This window comes from Arachis hypogaea, chromosome 9 (genome assembly GCF_003086295.3).
Source record: "Arachis hypogaea cultivar Tifrunner chromosome 9, arahy.Tifrunner.gnm2.J5K5, whole genome shotgun sequence".
NCBI classification, from domain to species: domain Eukaryota; kingdom Viridiplantae; phylum Streptophyta; class Magnoliopsida; order Fabales; family Fabaceae; genus Arachis; species Arachis hypogaea.
Genome location: NC_092044.1, coordinates 110,311,279 through 110,330,659, shown reverse-complemented (window position 1 = coordinate 110,330,659; position 19,381 = coordinate 110,311,279). Strand labels below are relative to the sequence as shown.

General features: G+C 31.5%; 1 protein-coding gene across 2 annotated transcripts; it reads left to right on the top strand.

Annotated features, from left to right (window-relative positions):
* Positions 1-354: 354 nt before the first annotated feature.
* Positions 355-6,667, top strand: LOC112711738 (uncharacterized). Of its 2 annotated transcripts, none has more exons than XM_025764449.3 (11): positions 355-1,259; positions 1,605-1,869; positions 2,559-2,718; positions 2,850-3,543; positions 3,643-4,072; positions 4,174-4,355; positions 4,654-4,813; positions 4,929-5,156; positions 5,245-5,595; positions 5,828-5,929; positions 6,059-6,667. In XM_025764449.3, exons 1-11 carry the CDS (start codon positions 748-750, stop codon positions 6,305-6,307), a joined length of 3,333 nt encoding a protein of 1,110 aa, XP_025620234.1. In that variant the 5' UTR covers positions 355-747; the 3' UTR covers positions 6,308-6,667. The 2 variants fall into 2 exon arrangements, 1 of the variants encoding a protein (XP_025620234.1); XR_003157589.3 differs by having other exon boundaries at positions 548-1,259; positions 4,929-5,131.
* The last annotated feature ends 12,714 nt before the right edge of the window (positions 6,668-19,381 follow it).

Genomic DNA, 19,381 nt, shown 5'->3' with positions numbered 1-19,381 from the left:
CTCAACTCGCCTCGCCTAAAATCGATTTGTTTATGAGTCATAATTTTTTTAGCATGATCCGTTTTATAATTTGAAAAATAATTTGGCAAAAAATATAATTTTTAAATAAAAATTTTAAATAAATAATGTTTCATTAGTCAATGAGTCGAATAAAAAAAATATTGGTAAAAATATATTTTTTTAAATGCAAAAAATGTAATGAACTTAGTTTGCGAACTAGTTGGTTTAATCTATTATTTTTTTAGTCTATCAAATTTAATCTGTTTATTTCAGAATTTAAAGGAATTTAATTTTAAAGGTAAAATTTATTTATTTGAACAGATAAATGGATTGGCATGATGGCCAAGACTTGGCCCATTTTGATGGTCCAACCTTAGAGAGCACGTGAAGCCCGTAGTTCCGTTTCACTAACCGTCTGGGCAGTTGGCACGGCAGCAATACTCCGTTTCTTTTCTCTTTGTAGCTCCGCAGCCACTTTTGACTCTGACCAGTGACCACCACCGAAAACACACCCCAGTAATTAACGTCAAAACCTAGGGGTAACATCGTATTTTTGCACAGCGTTTGTGAACCAACGTCTCCCTTCGCGACTAGTAGTAGCGCCCCCAAATATTCAATGTACCCGCTGCCATCAACAAACAATCTGCTCTGCAAGCAAGTGCATCCTCTAGATTCTAGGGTTTCCTCCTCAAATCCCTATCCACAATTTCCCAAATTCTTCCCCAAAAATTTCTCTCCTTCCACACAATGCAGCTCCTCAACTCCGATGAACCCGCCTCCGAAACCCGCAGCCATCCCGAGAAACCCCAAGAAGAATCCAGTTCCCCCGCGACCGATTCATCGGACTCTACAACCGACGAAGGCGTGGCCCTCGACGTTTCCGGGAAGAGCCTGGAGTTTTCGGCGGTGGATGAGGAGACCGCGGAGGACTCCGCTGCGGAGAGCTTGTACCTCTACAGGAACGTTTACAGCTTGGTTCCGAAGTGGGTGGGTGGTCTGGCACGGTTGAAGACGCTGAAGTTCTTTGGGAACGAGGTGAACTTGTTCGCTCCGGAGTTCAGGGGCATGACGGCACTGGAGTGCTTGCAAATGAAGATTTCATCGCCTGGGATCGGTGGGTTGCCGCTTCACAAGCTGAATGGGTTGAAGGAGCTCGAGCTCTCCAGAGGGCCACCAAGGCCTTCGGCTTTTCCATTGTTGGCCGAGATTGCTGCCCTTAAGCGATTGACTAAGCTTTCTATTTGTCATTTTTCTATCAGGTTAGTTTTTGTTTTTCTGCTGATGGAAAAATGTGCTTGCTTTAAGCCACGTTTAGTTATGCAAATTCTAAGTTTGAATAGAGAAAACCAGCTCAGGGAGTTTTACTATTGTGGTGGGTCGATTCAGCTTGAGGCAGAGTATTTTAATCAAGTGAATCAATGAATACTTTGCTTTCTTTTACTTGGTCGTGGTTTTAGAATGGAGTGATAGTTAACTTTGGGTATTGATAGTGTAAAGGTTCATTGTTCTTAAGTGTTAAGTTTGGTGCAAATAATTTCCTTTTGTTAATATCTCCTTCTCTGTTTTGATATGCCCTTTTCTTTTTTCTCTAAAAAACAAACTAGATATCTACCTCCGGAAATTGGATGCTTAAAGAATCTGGAGTATCTTGACCTTTCATTCAATAAATTGAAGACATTGCCGTCAGAGATCAGTTGCTTGAATAGCTTAATAACCATGAAAGTTGCGAATAATAAGCTAGTGGAGCTACCGTCCACAATGACCTCTCTTACAAGGTTGGAGAGTTTGGACCTTTCAAATAATAGGTTGACTTCGTTAGGCTCTATTGAACTTGGTTCCATGTGTAGGCTTCAGCTCTTAAATCTTCAGGTACCTAAGCCATGATTTGTTAAATCAGGGTAGTTTTGTAACAATGCTGTTCTTTTCAATTTCAATTTTATGTGTTATTGAAGATCAGATGGTGCTTTTGCTGTTTTTTATTTGGTTAGTCGTTTGATATGCTGAATCTATTTTTATCTTTGTGTATGTTGTTAATTGTTCCTCTCCTTATAATGGAATTCTGTGTGGACCTGAAAATTCTGTGTATTTGTGATAACTGTTTTCAGTTTTATATTAAGGTCCATATATTTGACGTTGTTTGGATTTGTTACATCAGCTTTGTGGTTTATCCAAAGAAATCTGCCAATAGTAGATTCCATATTTGGCTGATTGTTTTTCCAACTGTATGATATGCAACATTTTCTCTGTTTCTATGCTTGAATTTTTGTTAATATGCATTTAATTTGGTGGAATCTGACAGTGTTTGACATGGAGGAACACCACATTGAAGGTGCCTCTGTGCATCCAAGGTATTGATTTAGTAGCTGTAGTTTGCCTGTAAAGCACATTGTAATGATTCTGGGTACACCAGCGAGCTCACGTTTGTCCATATTTTCATTCTATGTGTTTGTAGGTTGTAACTGTAAACTTAGTTATTTGTGTTTTAAAAATTTTATTTCCTATGCCTTTTGTTAATTATATAAATTGAACAAATTTGTTTTTATTTTTTATATTTCAAGTACAACAAGCTGCTCAGCGTTTTTCACATTCCTTCATGGATATGCTGTAAACTGGAAGGAAATGATGGAGGTGGGTGTAACGATGATTGTAGCAGTTCTTCTGTTGAAATGGATGTCTACGAAAGCAGTCAACAGGAAAATGATCGAACAATTTCTAATGGTGAGGCCTGAATTTCCTTCCTATTTTGCTCTTTTCTTAATTTGTGCATGCTCCCCCCTTCTGGTTTATGAATGTTTGAATTATTCCTGCACGTTGAGCTGAATTATGCTCTTCTGTTAAATCTTTTGCAGGTGCGCATAATACCTCATCAAGCACATTAACTAGTACCTCATCTAGCAGTAGATGTTTCTCAGCCCGAAAGTCAGGTAAAAGGTGGAAGCGGCGGTTTTATTTACAGCAAAAAGCTCGTCAAGAGCGCCTGAATAACAGCAGGAAGTGGAAAGTTGTAGATCAAGATCAATTATTGAGCAATAATATTCAAATAATTTCTGAGTCTGGAAACATTGCTGCTGCAAGTTGCAAAGAAACTGTATCAGACCATGTGAATCTGGATGATAATGGGAAAAAAATATTCTCTGAAAAAGAAGTAAATGATAATTTAAGTGGTAATAATAAGGATGAAGTAATATTAGAAAAGCAATTTTCTAGTGACAATTGCCATACTGCTGAATGTAAAGATGAAAGAGATGCATCCTTAAATGGACCTGGTGAACAGGATGAACAATCTTTGGAGATTTTGAAGTGTTTTTCTACAAAGAGGTATTCAGATCGGCATCTTGACAATCCTAAACCATGCAAGTTTAGAAAACCAATTGTTGATGCCTCAATATTGGCTTGCAAGTACAGTAAGTTCTCAATTTGTGGTATTGAAGACCATCTGTCAGATGGGTTTTATGATGCAGGACGTGATCGGCCATTTATGCCTCTTGAGAGTTATGAGCAGAATCAGTGCCTTGATTCTCGTGAGGTCATCCTACTAGACAGGTTATTATCTTCCTCACCACCACCACCACCACCTTCATCATCATCATCCTTATGATCAATTTGCTTTAGTGATGGTTTAAATGTTTTTTGTTCTTTCAGGAAAAGGGACGAAGAGTTGGATGCTGTATTGCCCTCTGCTCAGGCACTGGTCACAAATTTGAAAAAGTTAAATGGTTTAAATACACGTGGGATGCATGCCGTAGTTGATAGCTTGCAGACAGCTTCACTGCTTGCACTCTTTGTATCGGACCATTTTGGTGGCAGCGATAGAAGTGCTATGGTAGAAAGAACACGGAAATCTGTGTCAGGTTCAAACTATAATAAGCCTTTTGTTTGTACGTGCTCAGCTGGAAGCAGCACCAGTATGACTTCTTCTAAAAAACCTGCTGTAAACACCATAGAAGATATCACTCTTTCTAGAATCTCTGAACAATGTATCGATTCTATTAAAAAAAGGCGAAGTTCAATCATAGTCCCTATTGGTTCTGTGCAGTATGGTGTATGTAGACATAGAGCTCTGCTTTTGAAGGTGATTATAGTTGTATCCATGCTTAAATTTCTGTTGTGCTGTAGCTTCTTTACTTTTGCCCCTAATTGTGATTATCTGATGCAAGTTTTTTTCGTATACAGTATTTATGTGATCATATGGTGCCAGCAGTGCCTTGTGAGCTTGTCAGGGGTTACTTGGACTTTTCCCCACATGCATGGAATATCATTCTGATTAAGAGGGGTGATACATGGGTCCGAATGCTGGTTGATGCTTGTCGACCCCATGACATAAGAGAAGAGAAGGATCCTGAATACTTCTGCAGGTATTTAATGTGCCTCCTCCGAGGCCTGAATTAGTGTCCTCCTTAAAAAGAAGTTTGTGTTGCTAATATCAAATATCCTCTCAATTTTGCTGATGATTCGAATTGTCTTAATCAAAAGTGATGTTGGAAATCTGGCTGTGGTTTTATGGAAAAATGTTTGTGTGATATCTTTATGAAACTTAACCTTGTATGAAACTCTACATACTTAACCTCTGCCTATAAAACTTGTTTAATTTTGTGACTTTAGTGGAAATACAGTCTGGTTCTTCAGAATTTGATGAGTTAACTTGGTATGTAGGTACGTACCTCTTAGTCGAGCCACGATCCCCCTTTCTTCTCGTGGAAGTCATGGTCCTGATTGTTTGTTTCCATCTCTCTCTACTTGTGACGAACTTAAGAAAAAAGCTTCCACTACTTTAGTGCAGTGCAAAATTGGGTCAGTTGAGGCTGCAGCAAAGGTATGTGATTATCCATTAATGGTCATGGGGTGCTCCACTTCCTCCTTTCATAATGTCTTGTTATTTGGATATAATATAATGCAATGCTTTTTACATATATCCTGGGATGGTGCAGGTACGTACTTTGGACGTGCAGGGAAGTTCAGCAGCCGAAATTAGAAATTTTGATTATAATTGTTTGGGAGAAGTTAGAATTCTAGGTTCGTTAAAACATCCCTGCATAGTGGAAATGTATGGACACGAAATATCGTGCCAATGGACTTTCACAGCTGATGGCAAGCCTCACAATCGCATATTAAGATCTGCAATTTTTATGGAGTATGTTGATGGCGGCTCCTTGAAAGTAAAAACATTTTCTATTATATATTGGCTATTATTATCATGCTTTTTTTTTGGTTATTTTATTAAATTTTCACTTCATGTTCTCACAGAACTATTTGGAAAAGCTATCAGAAGCTGGTGAAAAGCATGTCCCTATGGAGTTGGCGTTGTATATCGCCAGAGATGTCTCCTCTGCCTTGTCAGAGCTGCACTCAAAGCACATAATTCATCGGGACATTAAAAGTGAAAACATCCTGTTTGATTTGGATAGAAAGACTGATGATGGAACTCCCACTGTGAAGTTGTGTGATTTTGACAGTGCAGTGCCACTAAGATCACGTATGCATGCTTGCTGTATTGCACATATGGGAACTCCACCTCCTTCTGTATGTGTTGGAACACCACGGTGGATGGCTCCAGAAGTTATGCGGACTATGTATGAAAAACGCGCTTATGGATTGGTAAGATGTACTTGTTATTTATCCTGCCTGATCTTCTGGTGTATCTATCATGTTTTGTCATATTGTTTATTGGCGTTGAATTTATGATATCATACCTAGTAATTTCAGTAATTTAATTCATCTTTCATGGCCTTTTGTCAATAAGTATGTATTGGAAACAAGTCAGTCTGCTGTTTTTCTAGACATATTATCGTTTAGGGTTGTAATTTACCTCTTTTTATCTTTGTTACAGGAAGCTGATATTTGGTCATTTGGATGTTTACTTTTGGAGATACTGACTCTGCAAATTCCATATTATGGAGTACCTGATTCAGACATCCATGACAGTCTGCAGGTATGATTATCCTTCGTTCATGCAAATAGTTATATTATACCCTGCTGCCTCTGGTTGAGCTATTATTTTATTCATGCTCAACCCCAATTTACAATTATCTTTTTTCTTTTATTACCATGATCTATACAGATGGGTAAGCGGCCACGATTAATAGATGAACTGGAGGCATTGAGTTCAATGAGTGAACCCTCAGTAATTCAATCTGGCGAAGACCTGGAAAAATCAGATGCAGAGGCAGACTTGCTGAAATTCCTTGTTGGGTTGTTTCATAGATGCATGGAAGAAAATCCTGCAGAGCGTCCTACAGCTAAAGAAATCCATGAAATGCTACTTGCACGCACAGGCCGTTTACAAGCACAAGATGATAGGAAGATTTAGGTAGGCTATTGGGGCAGCCCTGTCCTGGGAAATATATTCTAGCCCGTCAATGTTATATTATTAGAATAAATTATATTCATTCTTTTTCTTCATAAAGTTTTAGGTAGGACTTATTCAAGAATAACCATTCTTTACCAGGTCAGTGACTTATGCGGCTCTAATATAGTGTAGTGTAACTGTAATGTAATTTTATCTAGGTCTACTGGGTTTTTAATGTCTGAGATGTACTCAGGCATTCCCCATTTAATTTATCAGGCCCCGTCGAATTGTAATCTGTTGTAGTTTCGAATTGTATCCAGATGTAATTGAGCATATTTTTTGCCAGATTATAAGAGAGATGAATGATTGTTTTCTTATATATATATTGGCTGTTTTAAAATAATTAGTTGACAAACAAACCGTTTATTTCTCGGGTAAATCTTGGTAGATCAGTAGATGCATTTACATGAAAGAAATTATATTGTATTGCTATTTGCTAGTTCTTTTATGTTGATTAATAATGCTGTGTCATAAACTCCCAACTGTTCCTCTGGCTAGGTTGTTGGCAACTCCCGGCAATGAATACTTACCTTCTACCTATGTCTTTATATTTCATCTTTTCCCTGAGCTGCAGTTGAAATCATTATAACTCTTAAATGATTAAGTCTTTTACCCAAAGGGGGAAAAAGTTTTCTTGGTCTCTAACAAATTAATCTTGGGTTAGGGGGTGTGCAAGAGCGGTGTCAGTAGCCACCTTTGAACAGCTAATACTATCAACTAGTTAAAATTATTTAATTAGGCTATAATTGCTTCTTTGTCCTAGGTGCTATTTTATGGAGTAATAAGTCTTGGCATGCATTAGCAGCTAACTTTGGACCACTCTACACTTGTACTATCTCTCTCTAATATCTGCCATATCCTTCCTCTGGTCCTCCACCCCTCCAGTATCCTATATGCATGTAGGGTTCTTACGAAACAAACCCGTTTTCTATTTATGGAAGTACACTGTGGACCCAACACAAACAAACACAAGCAGAAATAATTTCTGGGAAGGCCCTACCTCACTGCTCATTAAGCAATGAACCAATGAGCATTCATCACTCATCCCCAGTGGTTTTACTTATGACAAATTTTGGGATGCTTTTCAATTCATCATGTCACAGCTTACAAATGAGAACCAAACGTGGTAAATTTTCATGACATGAGTCTTAACTAGACTGCATATGTGACAGGAAAATCCAATGAAGCAAGAGAATGGAAATAACTTTCTTTTGGTTTCAGATGAAGCAAACTAGCAAAGCATGCTTTGGCTTTGGATGGGGGTATTGAATACTCCTTTTACTTTTCTTGTCTCTAATTTTGTTACATTGGTATGACTCACTCCACCCCAAGTAGCCAAATGGAGCATGCTTTTCTTCAGAACCGGACCACAAACTCTGGCCCCTGGCTTTTAGCCAGCCTGTTTTTGTTTCAATCTATACATGGTGGACCATGTTGTTTCAGTGGTAAATGGTAACAGTAATTTTTCCATTAGTGGCAACAATTACAATTTTGGCACAAAAACCTAACCAACTATACCAAGAAAACGAAACATAGACGGCCTTTCAATCTTGCGAAAATCAAATCAAGCTAATAATCATATTACTTCTGAGAAAATTAAAAAGAGAATATTTACTGAAATAAAAAAAGAAAATCAAGAAATAATAAACGCATGATTTAATTGGTAGTTTTGTACATTGTTTAATCATATATTAATATTATCACATATTAAAGTTGATATATATAATATTATTTATTTAGTATAATTAATCAATTTATTAAGCATGATTTATTAATAAATGATGTTTGCTTTTTTAATATAAAATACATTTATTAAAGTTCAGTCACCAAAAAAAGTTTTATTAAAGTTGATAAAAAAAACTAACACCGACGTTGTTGCTACAGTTACTGAGCCAATGGAAGCTGCGTACGAACGTTTGGATATATTGCTTTCTTCAAAATTGTAAGCAGCTAGAATGCTGTTTCTGTCAAAACTATTTCATAGCTTCATATTGTTACTATTGTTTACTTCAATTTGGAAACGTGTTTGATTCTTAAATCTATATGAGGTTCTTGTTCTACAATTCTTGTTCTAACTATGTTTATATATTTTCATTGTGGTGTGTATTGGATGCCTCCGGTACGAGTTGTGAGATGGATTGGGACCTTTGGATCGAGGCGGATGCCGGACTATTCGACTGGAACAATGAGGGGTAGTACCTGCAAAGACCCTCCGACACTCAAATCAAAATGGATCTGAGAGGTATAAGTATATAGAGTGAATGACATATCTGAGAGGGTTTGAGACTTTCTTTTATATAGGTGATGGTGAGTATCTTATCTTATCTTATTTAATTAAGATAAGAGAGACGTTTAAATATTGGTTAGGAGTTCTAATAAGTCGATTTCAAACCTTCTAAAAAAGTGAAGTAGATCAGACTCGAATAATTGAGTTTGGAAAACATTCTAAACATAAAATTCGTGAAGCCGACCATAACATGGTGTTATTTTAAATTTTCTGATGGGCTAAAAACATTCAGGTAATGGTTATAAATTATTAAATGATATGCCTCTAGATTAAAAGAAAAGGTTTGTTCAATATTGAATAATGAATATAATGTAAAGAATTGTATTGATGTTATGGTTTGTATTTTTTTCAATCTTAAAAATTGATGTAATTAAGTTTTAACAGTTCAAATTTATTGTTCAGATTTTTAATAAGTTTTTAGTTTTAAAATATTTGTCACTTTGATATTTTAGTGTATTGATAATTCTATGAATATGAAATTATATATATCCAAATACATTGAGTTTACTCGTATATTAATATTTAATTAAATTTTATATAAAATAATTTCATACCAGCGATGTATATTAATTAATAAATTAAGAATTGAATTTTGATATATTATTAATATAAAATAATTTTACATGTATATTTAATTATGTAATACTAATATTATATCAGTAAAAATAATTATATTTTATATTGAATCCATAAATAATTATTTAAAAACTTAGATATGATTATAGGATTGTGTAAAATACTTTACATTGCCAATGCAACAAATAAAGCAAATGATGCTAATGATTTACCTGCATATTCGAGTAGTTAAAGATGCTAATGTTACAATCACATAAAGCATATAATCCCATTCTCGAAACAACTGAAATCAATTTGAATATTATCAAAGCTAGCTTTTAAACTCAATTGTTGTGGATAAACAATTTGATTGTTTATAATTAAAACCATGAGAAGTATCACGCTGGCCTAATTAAGTTGGGTTTATTTGTTGAATAATGAAACACAAACAAGTAGCCAAGTGTTTTATTTGCAAGATAGCAACTTTGCCTTTGGAAACCAATAGATTGTAAACATCAATACGACAAAATCAGAACAAAATCGAGGCTTTTATAGCCCTATAATTCCTATCTACTATCCTATTCTCGCATTAAGTAATGATTTAAAAACTGCATCATGCAGAATTAGCAACTTGATTAACAGTTCATCTTTAAACTAAGAATTTAATTTCATGTCCTCTTAGCATAAAAAAAAATATTACATATCCAATTAATCATATATTGATATATCAGTAAAAATAATTAATTTTTATATTTATTATTTAAAAAATATTTAAACGTATAAATTTAATTAGATAATTATATAATTTTTTATATTTTTTAATATATTAAAATTAAATTCTTTTTTTAATCAAAGGTAAATAGATAAATTTCATTAATAAAATTAAACAGTCCAAATAACTCTATCTTTAGACTCATGTAATTTTGTATTGAGAATGATTATTGTAATTTTTGGGCTGAATATTATTTGGATAAAAGACTGACTGAGATAGAATTAGTTAAGATATCAATTCAAATATGTGTTCTATGCTTGGATTAGAATTAGCAGTGATAATCACAGAGTCTCTGACCCAAAAATTTTTCTTAATTCTTATAGAGAAACTTTTTCAATTTCTCAAAGAATACCCTTTTTTTTACACTTTTTTCCCTTCTATTACATTGTGCTAATCCCAAAAGAGATTTGTGCCTACTTCAACCTTGAGAAAAATTAGAATATTTATAGTATTTATTCTGATAAATTTTATTGATTAGAGAGTTTAGTTTGAATAGGAGTTTTCATATTTGTTTTGCAAGCATGACAATGTTAAAAATTTTTAGAACTTTGAAATTGAAACTCTTTTTGTAATTTCGTCCTATAAAAAATCTTCCACTCAATCTATTGCATCTTTCGTTCAATTTCTCTCGAACCCCACCAAAATTAGAGCATAACTCTGTATTTCTTCAAGTGATATCTCTAAAAATTTAAAACAATTAAGAGTGTAAATAAAAATTACTGTTGTGATGAACTTGATTAGAATTTTTTCTATCACTAGACGCTAAAAGAGTTCTTTTTCAATAGCCTTTTTTAATATTTGTACCATAATCAGAAGTCCTAAATATTTATTATAGTTTTCAACATAAGAAACAAGAAAAATATTGGCTAAATAATCTCGAATGTAGATTAAAAAATTTTTGCTAAAAAAAATTGAGAATTTATCTAGATTTATCTTTTGATTATTGATCTTTTTATATTTCTATAAAATTTAGAGCGAATTCTGACATTTTTCCTCACTTGATTTACTAAAATGAATCGAGTCGTCTGCCAAAAACAAATAGTTAATTTTTTAAAACTTTTAATTAAGTTTCAATCCGAAAATTCTGTGGAATAGATAAAAAAAATTTCTCTGCATTAAAAAAAAATAATAAAAGATCAACTTATCTTAACGTTTTACATAGCTTAAAAAAATTGAGATTAACCATCTATAATAACAAAACTGATGATATCATAAATTTTTTAATCCAAATCATCCATCTTTCGTAAAAATTTAATTTCTGAATCATAGCTCAAACAATATCAACTTATCGTTTATAAATTATTCCCCGAACCCTAGAACCTAATTAATTCATTATATATCCTATCTCCAAAGAATTGAATTTATGCAGAACAATAATACTGATACAATAAGTTTAGGGGTGATGATTCATCAGTACCTTGATTCATGGAAGAAGCATTTTATGTACTTAATCCCTTAGCTTCCTTTTCAAATTTTATATGATTAATTTACTCTTAATTTATTAGTCCTTTTAGCTCTCCCCCCACCCCCTACTAGAGTTTTGATATTAATCATAACTCTACCTATATAGCTATTGCGTTTTACAGTTATACACTTATACTCTTTTTTTTTTAAGGATATAAACGATGACATATAACCAACACATGAATTTCTTTTGGAAAAAGTTACTCCCTTTTTAATCTCTTAAATGATGAAGTATAATTGTACTAAAAAAATTAGAAAAAAGTAATAAGTATCAACGAACCACATGTTTAAATGTGATTCTCTTTTTTGTAAATATTCTCTTGATTATTAACACTTTGGCTTCTCACTTTAGTCCACATTGCACCACACATATATCACAAATTATAGCCGCCACCCCCACATTTTAAAGTACCCATATAAAATACCTAGTCCAAATAAAATAGAGAATACTTATTCGGTTCATATATAACAAAGAAATCTTTTTCACACTTTCTAACCTATATATTCTTGACAAATCCAGTTGCACGTGGCTTTCTTCTGATTCACCAATTATTGCTTATTTATAAAAAATAAATGTGTTGATTTCATAAAAATAAATTTAATTACATATATGCAAATTGAAAATAATAATAATTTTTAACACTTTCTTTTAATCATAAATTATATTTATTTATAATTTTTAAAAATTGTAGTAATTTTTTTAAAAAATTACCTAAACCATAATATAATATATAGTTAACTAATGGTGAATTTTTTGTATCATAGAAAAAAATAAAAATGATTATAATATGTTAATATTTTAATATTTTAAACTTAATTATAATAAAGTAAAATCTGATAAGTATAATATCACTACTAATTAATATTTGTTCACCACTATTCTGCATCTGAAAGATTCTAAACACTATTATTAATCAATTATATATATAATTTTCACTCCATTATAAAGAAAAAAATACATCCAGTTTTAAAATAAATTACAAATTTCCTATAATTTAAGTAAGAATCGATGGGATTATATTATAACCAAAACATATAATTTTTTTAATAATTATGCTACGAATATATAAAAATCAGTTATTAAATCATTTATTATATAAAATATATTAAAATATAAAATAAATATTAAAAATAAATTAAACAACACTTATATTTATACATAAATATATAATAATGAATTTATATTTTGTTTTTTTTATGCAAATAGTATTTTTGTTTTTTGTAGTACATAAGTGTGTTGCATTGTTAGGAACCTAAATATTCTGTTAAATCACTAAATAATTCTTAATAACAAATCTACACTATTAAATTATGTAATCCGAAAATCCTAAAAACAAATTAACATAGAGGTATTTGCATGATTTTGAAAAACAAAAATATTTGATAAAAAATATTAATTAAAAATTACTAAAATTTATTATTTTGATTTTATTTAATATATTTTATAATAAATAAATATTAAATATTTTATAATTAAAAATTATTAAAATATTTTACACTATTTAAATCGATTATTTTTTTATCTCCTTAATATTATGATTTTAAAAAATAAAAGTAAAGTAAAATGGGTCAATTCATTTAAACACATTTGTGAGTATTGAAGTTTGTATCTATTATGATGCGCTTGCTCTATACATGCCAAATGGAAAATGACTCACATATACATAAGTCTGCAATGGTAACATCTCCCTCTTCCTTCTTCAACCTTCCTAACTAAACATAATTACATTTAGAACACATAAAACTATAAAATGGATAATGTCATTTATACTTTAGATCTATCATGTCACTAGCCCAAACTATAACAAGAAATAAAGGGTTCCACATAGCATTTAATTTTTCTAACTAATGATTCGTTTTCCTAATCACCAGTATCAAATGTTTCCAATAAGTAGATATGTGCAGCTGGCACCTACCCGATACACCAGAAGCAAGCATTCGACAAATGGCAAATTTCCAACAGAAAAAAAATACTCATATTTATATAAATGGATTTAATTTTGATAAGATAGTTTTATATGTGTATTTAATTATGTAACGTTATGTCAGTAATGTTAATTACGTAAATAGTCATTTAAAAGAACGAACATGATTATAGAATTGTATAAAATACTTTACACTAACAGAATATAAAAAATAAACTCTTATATAAATATATGTATTATGAAAAAATATATGAAACTAACTCTAAATCAATAAAAAATGGAACAACTTAATTAATTATAAATATAACAATTAATTTTATTTATTTATAATTTAAAATATTAGTTATTAAATGTTTCACCACATTAAAATTATGAGAAGATACGTTCAGTATTATTGTAACATAAATCACCGAAACTGATTCAATTAGCTTCCGTTTTTTCACCTTTCTTCCCTCTACAAAATACCTAAAATATGATAAATAAAAAAACAAATTCAAAACTATCCAATTTACAAAAAAAGAGATATCCTAATATCTAACATAAATATCATTTATATAGAAATTTTGGATTCATCCAAAAACATTTGGCTGGTTTTTTGGTGGAATCATCTTGGTTCGTAGCATTATTAATGTATTATATATGCCAAGATGCTTTTGCTTGTTCTTGAATGCATCATGCATTGCCTATGTGGCCATGCAACTGGTCCCCTCATATAAGCAAAAGCACTCTCTAATTTTCCTTTTGCCTCATCATGTTCACTAATTTTTCTTCTCACATTCACACACAAATATTGAGAGAGAGAGAAAGAGTGTGTATGTGTAAATAAAAGGGTTCCCCACTTCCTTAGTACAGAACCCAAAAGTTATTAATGCTTGTGTAATATATATAGAAAACACTCGCTATCTATGCTGTGTCTGCAAACTGCATGGTGCTAGTGTTGGCGTGACAATATTCAATTTGCAACCAATTGGGACCACTTTTTTTAATTTGTTTCTCCCATGGCCTTTACCTCCCCCTAATATTCCTTCACTTATAGATAACAAATATTACAACACAAAGGATAGAAAAAAAAAAACCTATAGATTAAATTCATATTCACTAATAGTATTGCACTTCTCTTTCTATATATTGTATCCAATTAAAAAAAAAAACAAATATATAAAAAATTATTTATATTATCTAAACATCAAAATTAAATTCTAATTAATTATTCATCATCTTTTAAAACTATACCAACAAAAATATTTAACTAAACAAAAAATTAATTTATTAGTTCATTTAAATAAATATTGAGAATTCAAATTTTGTTTTATACATACAATAACAAACTCTTAAATAAAAGTTAGATTTAACCAATTTGGATTAGTCGAGTACTTCCTTATTCGCTAAACAAATGTCAATTATTCGAATTTGGCCTTATGCAGCAACGAATTAATCCTTAATAACCTGTTAAATTAAAAAATACCATGAGATTCAAATTAGTTTTTGATTTGTCAGAGATGACGTAATAAAAAAAAAAGATGTTAAGGCTCACAGTTTAAATTCTCCTATGATGAGAGATATTCTTCCGCTGGACTCTTGCTATATATAATAGTACTTCCTCCAACTTTCTTCTCCATCCAAACCCTAGCCAAAGCAGCATAGAAACTCTCTGTGTCTTCTCCCTGTGACTCTCATAATCATTCATCACCGTATAGAGTTCTTTCCAGCATCATCATCGATGATCATGCACCACTACAAGTTGAAGCTGCCAGCATGATCTTAACTTTCCCTCTCCTATGATTTGTTGGGGTGAGATCAGATCATGTGGCAGTTTCACCTAGTTGTTGGAAGCATGAATTAAGGAACCCTATTCTTTCTTTTCCCACTCTACTGTTTTGTAAAATTACCAACGCACATGTATGTACAGGTGTCTCTATATAGTGATGATTATATATATATATATATACACATATCCTCTTCTTGTTTTTCTCATATATCTATCGATCTGCAGGCTTTTCTATAAGTATACTATCGATCTCTCTCGTCCTTTCTCTTGTCCCTTTAATTTTTTATTCTATTTTTTTGGGTATAACAATATAATCAAAGAGATAATATAAGATATTAATTACTATTTGTTATTGTGTTGCTTGTTCAATTTGAATAATAATTAAGGTTTAGGCATGACATCTTAATTGTATGATTGTTAGGGTTTTGAGAAACAGGAATTGATGCATTGTGCGGCTCGGTGCATTATATTCACGATTTCAAGATCCAATTCGTGCTTTGGTCACCGAGCTTTCTTGACATTGGAGATTGATATGCCACTTACAATTTATTATAATTTTTTGGTTAAATTTATCGATTTGAGCTGAGTTTCTATGCCGTTACATACATACCCTTTTATCTTTTCTTGTTTTTTGTTGTTTATATATATATGGCCCTGAAATTAGGGTTCATAATAATAGTCTACACGGTATATAGTTTCTGGATTTATTTCTAAGGTCCTCTGAACTATTTTACCCTGTAGTTCAAACACAATCTGGCATTCACCATGCACTTAATTAGGGTTTTCTTTCCTTAATTAATTTTTAATTTTCTGTATATGGTTAAAAGAGGGAGAGAGAGAGTGTGTAGTATCTGTAGTTTGTTCTTGTTGGCTTAGTTAACTTATGTGATTTAATTTACTAGTGTATGTACTGCAAATTTAAAATGCATATATGGCTCACAGAAGTACAAGTGAATCACATCCACCACTGAGTACTAATTAAGCCAATCAATGATGCTACTTGGTCTGAGAAAAACTCTCAAATGGGACAAAGTTACTATTCCATTGCTGAAGTCATGGTAGATTCTCAATATCTCAATGTACTTTGCTCATCTTGCTAGGATCTGTGTATGTACATATACACCTTTTTCTTGGCAGTTTTCACATTGGATCATTCATTCCTAGCTAGAGAATGTGACCATGAAGTAATAAATAATGACAATGTTAGTTTATGAAAATATTTCCCTTCTGAAATTGGTTTGAATTTCATTGGAATAGTAGTATCACATGAACAATCTAATGATTATGTCATGTTGAGCATCAAGTGTGAAGTGTGCAGATTGATTTCTGACAAGAAAGGGTATAGCCTAAGCAAGAAGCAGCACCACCATATATGTCTCCATCATATAATAAAATCAACTGGTCGTTGTTGTTGTTGATGTAGCTGTAGATGTTTACTTGTTTGTTTGCTTTTCCTCTTCTTGTTCTCTTCTTTGTCCATTTTTGGTTCTCAAGGGATTTTTCTTTGGGCTTGAAGCCCTCTTTCTTTGTTTTTCCTTTTGGTAAGATTCCACATAGCTTTCAATCTGCAAAGAGTACCTAATATACACAATGTGTCAGTGGTTTTGATTCTCCCAATTTTTTCCCTTCTGTCTTTATCTATTAATTGTTCCTCTATATATATATTACTAGACATGTTATAACAATGAATCTCATCTTAATTCTGGTTGTGGTTTTTTAATGCACATCACTCTTATACTGTGACATGACACATTACTGGACTATGTTGTAAAATTCACAACCTCTTGCTTCAACAAATATTATTATACCTACACAATTGAGATTTTGATTTCTAAATATGAGTAACTGACAGATATTAAACAAGAACAATGCCTTTCATATATAGTATTGTTGCAGTGTTTGCACTCTCCAAAACATGCATTTACATTTTAAAATAAAGCTTCAGTTATTGCTACATTTGGCAAGGGAATAGACAATTGGATTCCTATAGGTAATTAAGTGCATATGGTTGAGTTTAACCTAACTTCTGAATCAAAGATTGTGTTAATTATTGATAATTTTTCTATTTTTAATTGTAATAATATCGAGAAATTTGACAGAAAAAAAAATTATTAATAATTGGAATTTAGTTTTAAATTAATGAGTGGTTGAATAATGGTGGACTGTGAATGCATAAGAAAACTAATAATTTGGACAACATAAGAGACGAAAATTAATGTGTTATGTAGTGTATCAAAATTAATTAGATAATGTAATAATAAATGCACAGACAATGGATAATGGGAATAATATGGACATTGATATATAGGGATCGAATAATAATAAGGAGATATAAAAAATGTAAATGGGAAAATTAAAGTAATTAACTTTGGGAAAACTAACATGGCCTAGTCTATTAAATCAGATTATATAAACTTATTAAGCATATGCCTGGGCCTGAAGAATATTATATATGAAGGCAAAATTCATAAAAAGGTCCCCTACTTTTGGAACTTTAATTTTATTAAAATCTCATTCATTATGAACATAACTTTAATTTGTTTATCATATTTCTATGCTTATATACACCATGATGAATTAAGAACCGCCAGGTTTTGTATAAAACAAATGGGAAGTCTCAGAGGCAGTCCGAATATTTTAATTTAAATACATATATTATTCATCCCTTAGCTTGATCCCCCATTAAAGGATATGAGTTGCCATAAGCAAAACTTTTTAATATATAAATAATTATTTAGCTAGAACTAATTAATGTTGGTTTCTTTTTAACCTAACATTAGCTTAATTAGTTTCGGATAGTGTTTTCTTTGAAAAAAATATATATTAATGTAAGGTCTGAGAAACATGAACCATATCTGCTTTTGTTGGAAAAGTTGTGGCCGAAAGAGCTACATCTATCATTAATAACTTCAACTACATAGCCCTAGTTTTCAATGAAATTAAAGACTGCTATACATATATAATATGGTAGGAGAATTTTATAAATTCAATTCATTTGGATTATTATTATTATTATTATTATTATATCCGTAAAGTAGTATGCATGCATTTGTTCCTCCTATTTGGAAGTCAATATTATTAAAAGAGAAAAATAATCTTGTTTCTGTGATATGCAAGATCGAATAAAGTAGTTTATAATGATAAGGATTAAGTTTGAGTCTAGGTTCAACCCCTTCTTGCAAAAAAAGAATGTGAATTAATTAAAGCTATATATATATATATATATACACGAGAGATTGCAAAAATTATATGTATATTCGCACCAAGTAGAATATCTCATCTCTTAGGTAATAGCCTAAGAATGTGCCACACAAGTAAAGCCTTGGATTTTCTCATTTTAATTTTTGTTGGGATCAGTTAATCAATAACTTAATATATAAGTTGATAGCGAATATTTGTGCATTGTTATTTTTAGAAGTTAACTCTTGTGCAGTTAACTCTTAGGAAATAAATTGCTAATAAGATATTAAGAAGTTATTTATGTTTTATGAATTGGTGATTATTTTTACGAAGATATTTTCATGTTAAAATTATATTTGATATCAGTCAATTATATTTAATTAAATATGTTAAATTATCTAATAATTTATAATATGATTTATATGAAGACATTTTTATAGAAGTAGCTATCTTATAAAACAATGTCTAGCATAACTAAAGTAGTAGTACAGCTATTTTTTCATTTTTTGTATATATCTGAATATAAATTATTAGTGAAACAATAAAACTTTTTTAATTTTTTGGAGAATTGTTTTTGGGTCAAATTTTTTGGAGAATTTGAAAACCATTTTTTTTTCTCTTTGAGGGGTTAGAAAACAATGGATATTTTATATTGGGCCATAGGAAACCAATGAATGTTAAGGAATTGATCTGACCCAAGCCCATCTCGAAAATATGAAATCCAACCCAAAAATAAGAATTTACAGGCCACGAATTTTTTTTTAATTACCTAAGATATCGACTATTGATCAAGTCATTTTGGTTTAAGCCAGAGATTGTGTTAATGAATACTTTAAAACACTTGTTAGCTAATTATTGCCGGTCCGGCTTGGAACTGCAGCAACTTATTGGACAGTGACTCTTAAATAGAACTCAGTACTACGACAGATTAGTCCTTGACCTACCGGACTGAAAGATACCATGAGAAACAAAAAAAAAACTAATTATTTTCGCGCATTGATGATCTCTTTGGGTAATATATCCGGTTTTGCATTATTTTAATTTAGCAATAGTGGTGGTGAATTAAGTGTAAAAATATTGGGAA

Coding starts and splice junctions, on each gene's coding strand:
- LOC112711738 (XM_025764449.3), top strand. CDS start 748: ATGCAGCTCCTCAACTCCGATGAACCCGCCTCCGAAACCCGCAGCCAT. Junction 1,260..1,604: donor ATTTGTCATTTTTCTATCAG/GTTAGTTTTTGT, acceptor AAAACAAACTAG/ATATCTACCTCCGGAAATTG. Junction 5,596..5,827: donor AAAAACGCGCTTATGGATTG/GTAAGATGTACT, acceptor TCTTTGTTACAG/GAAGCTGATATTTGGTCATT.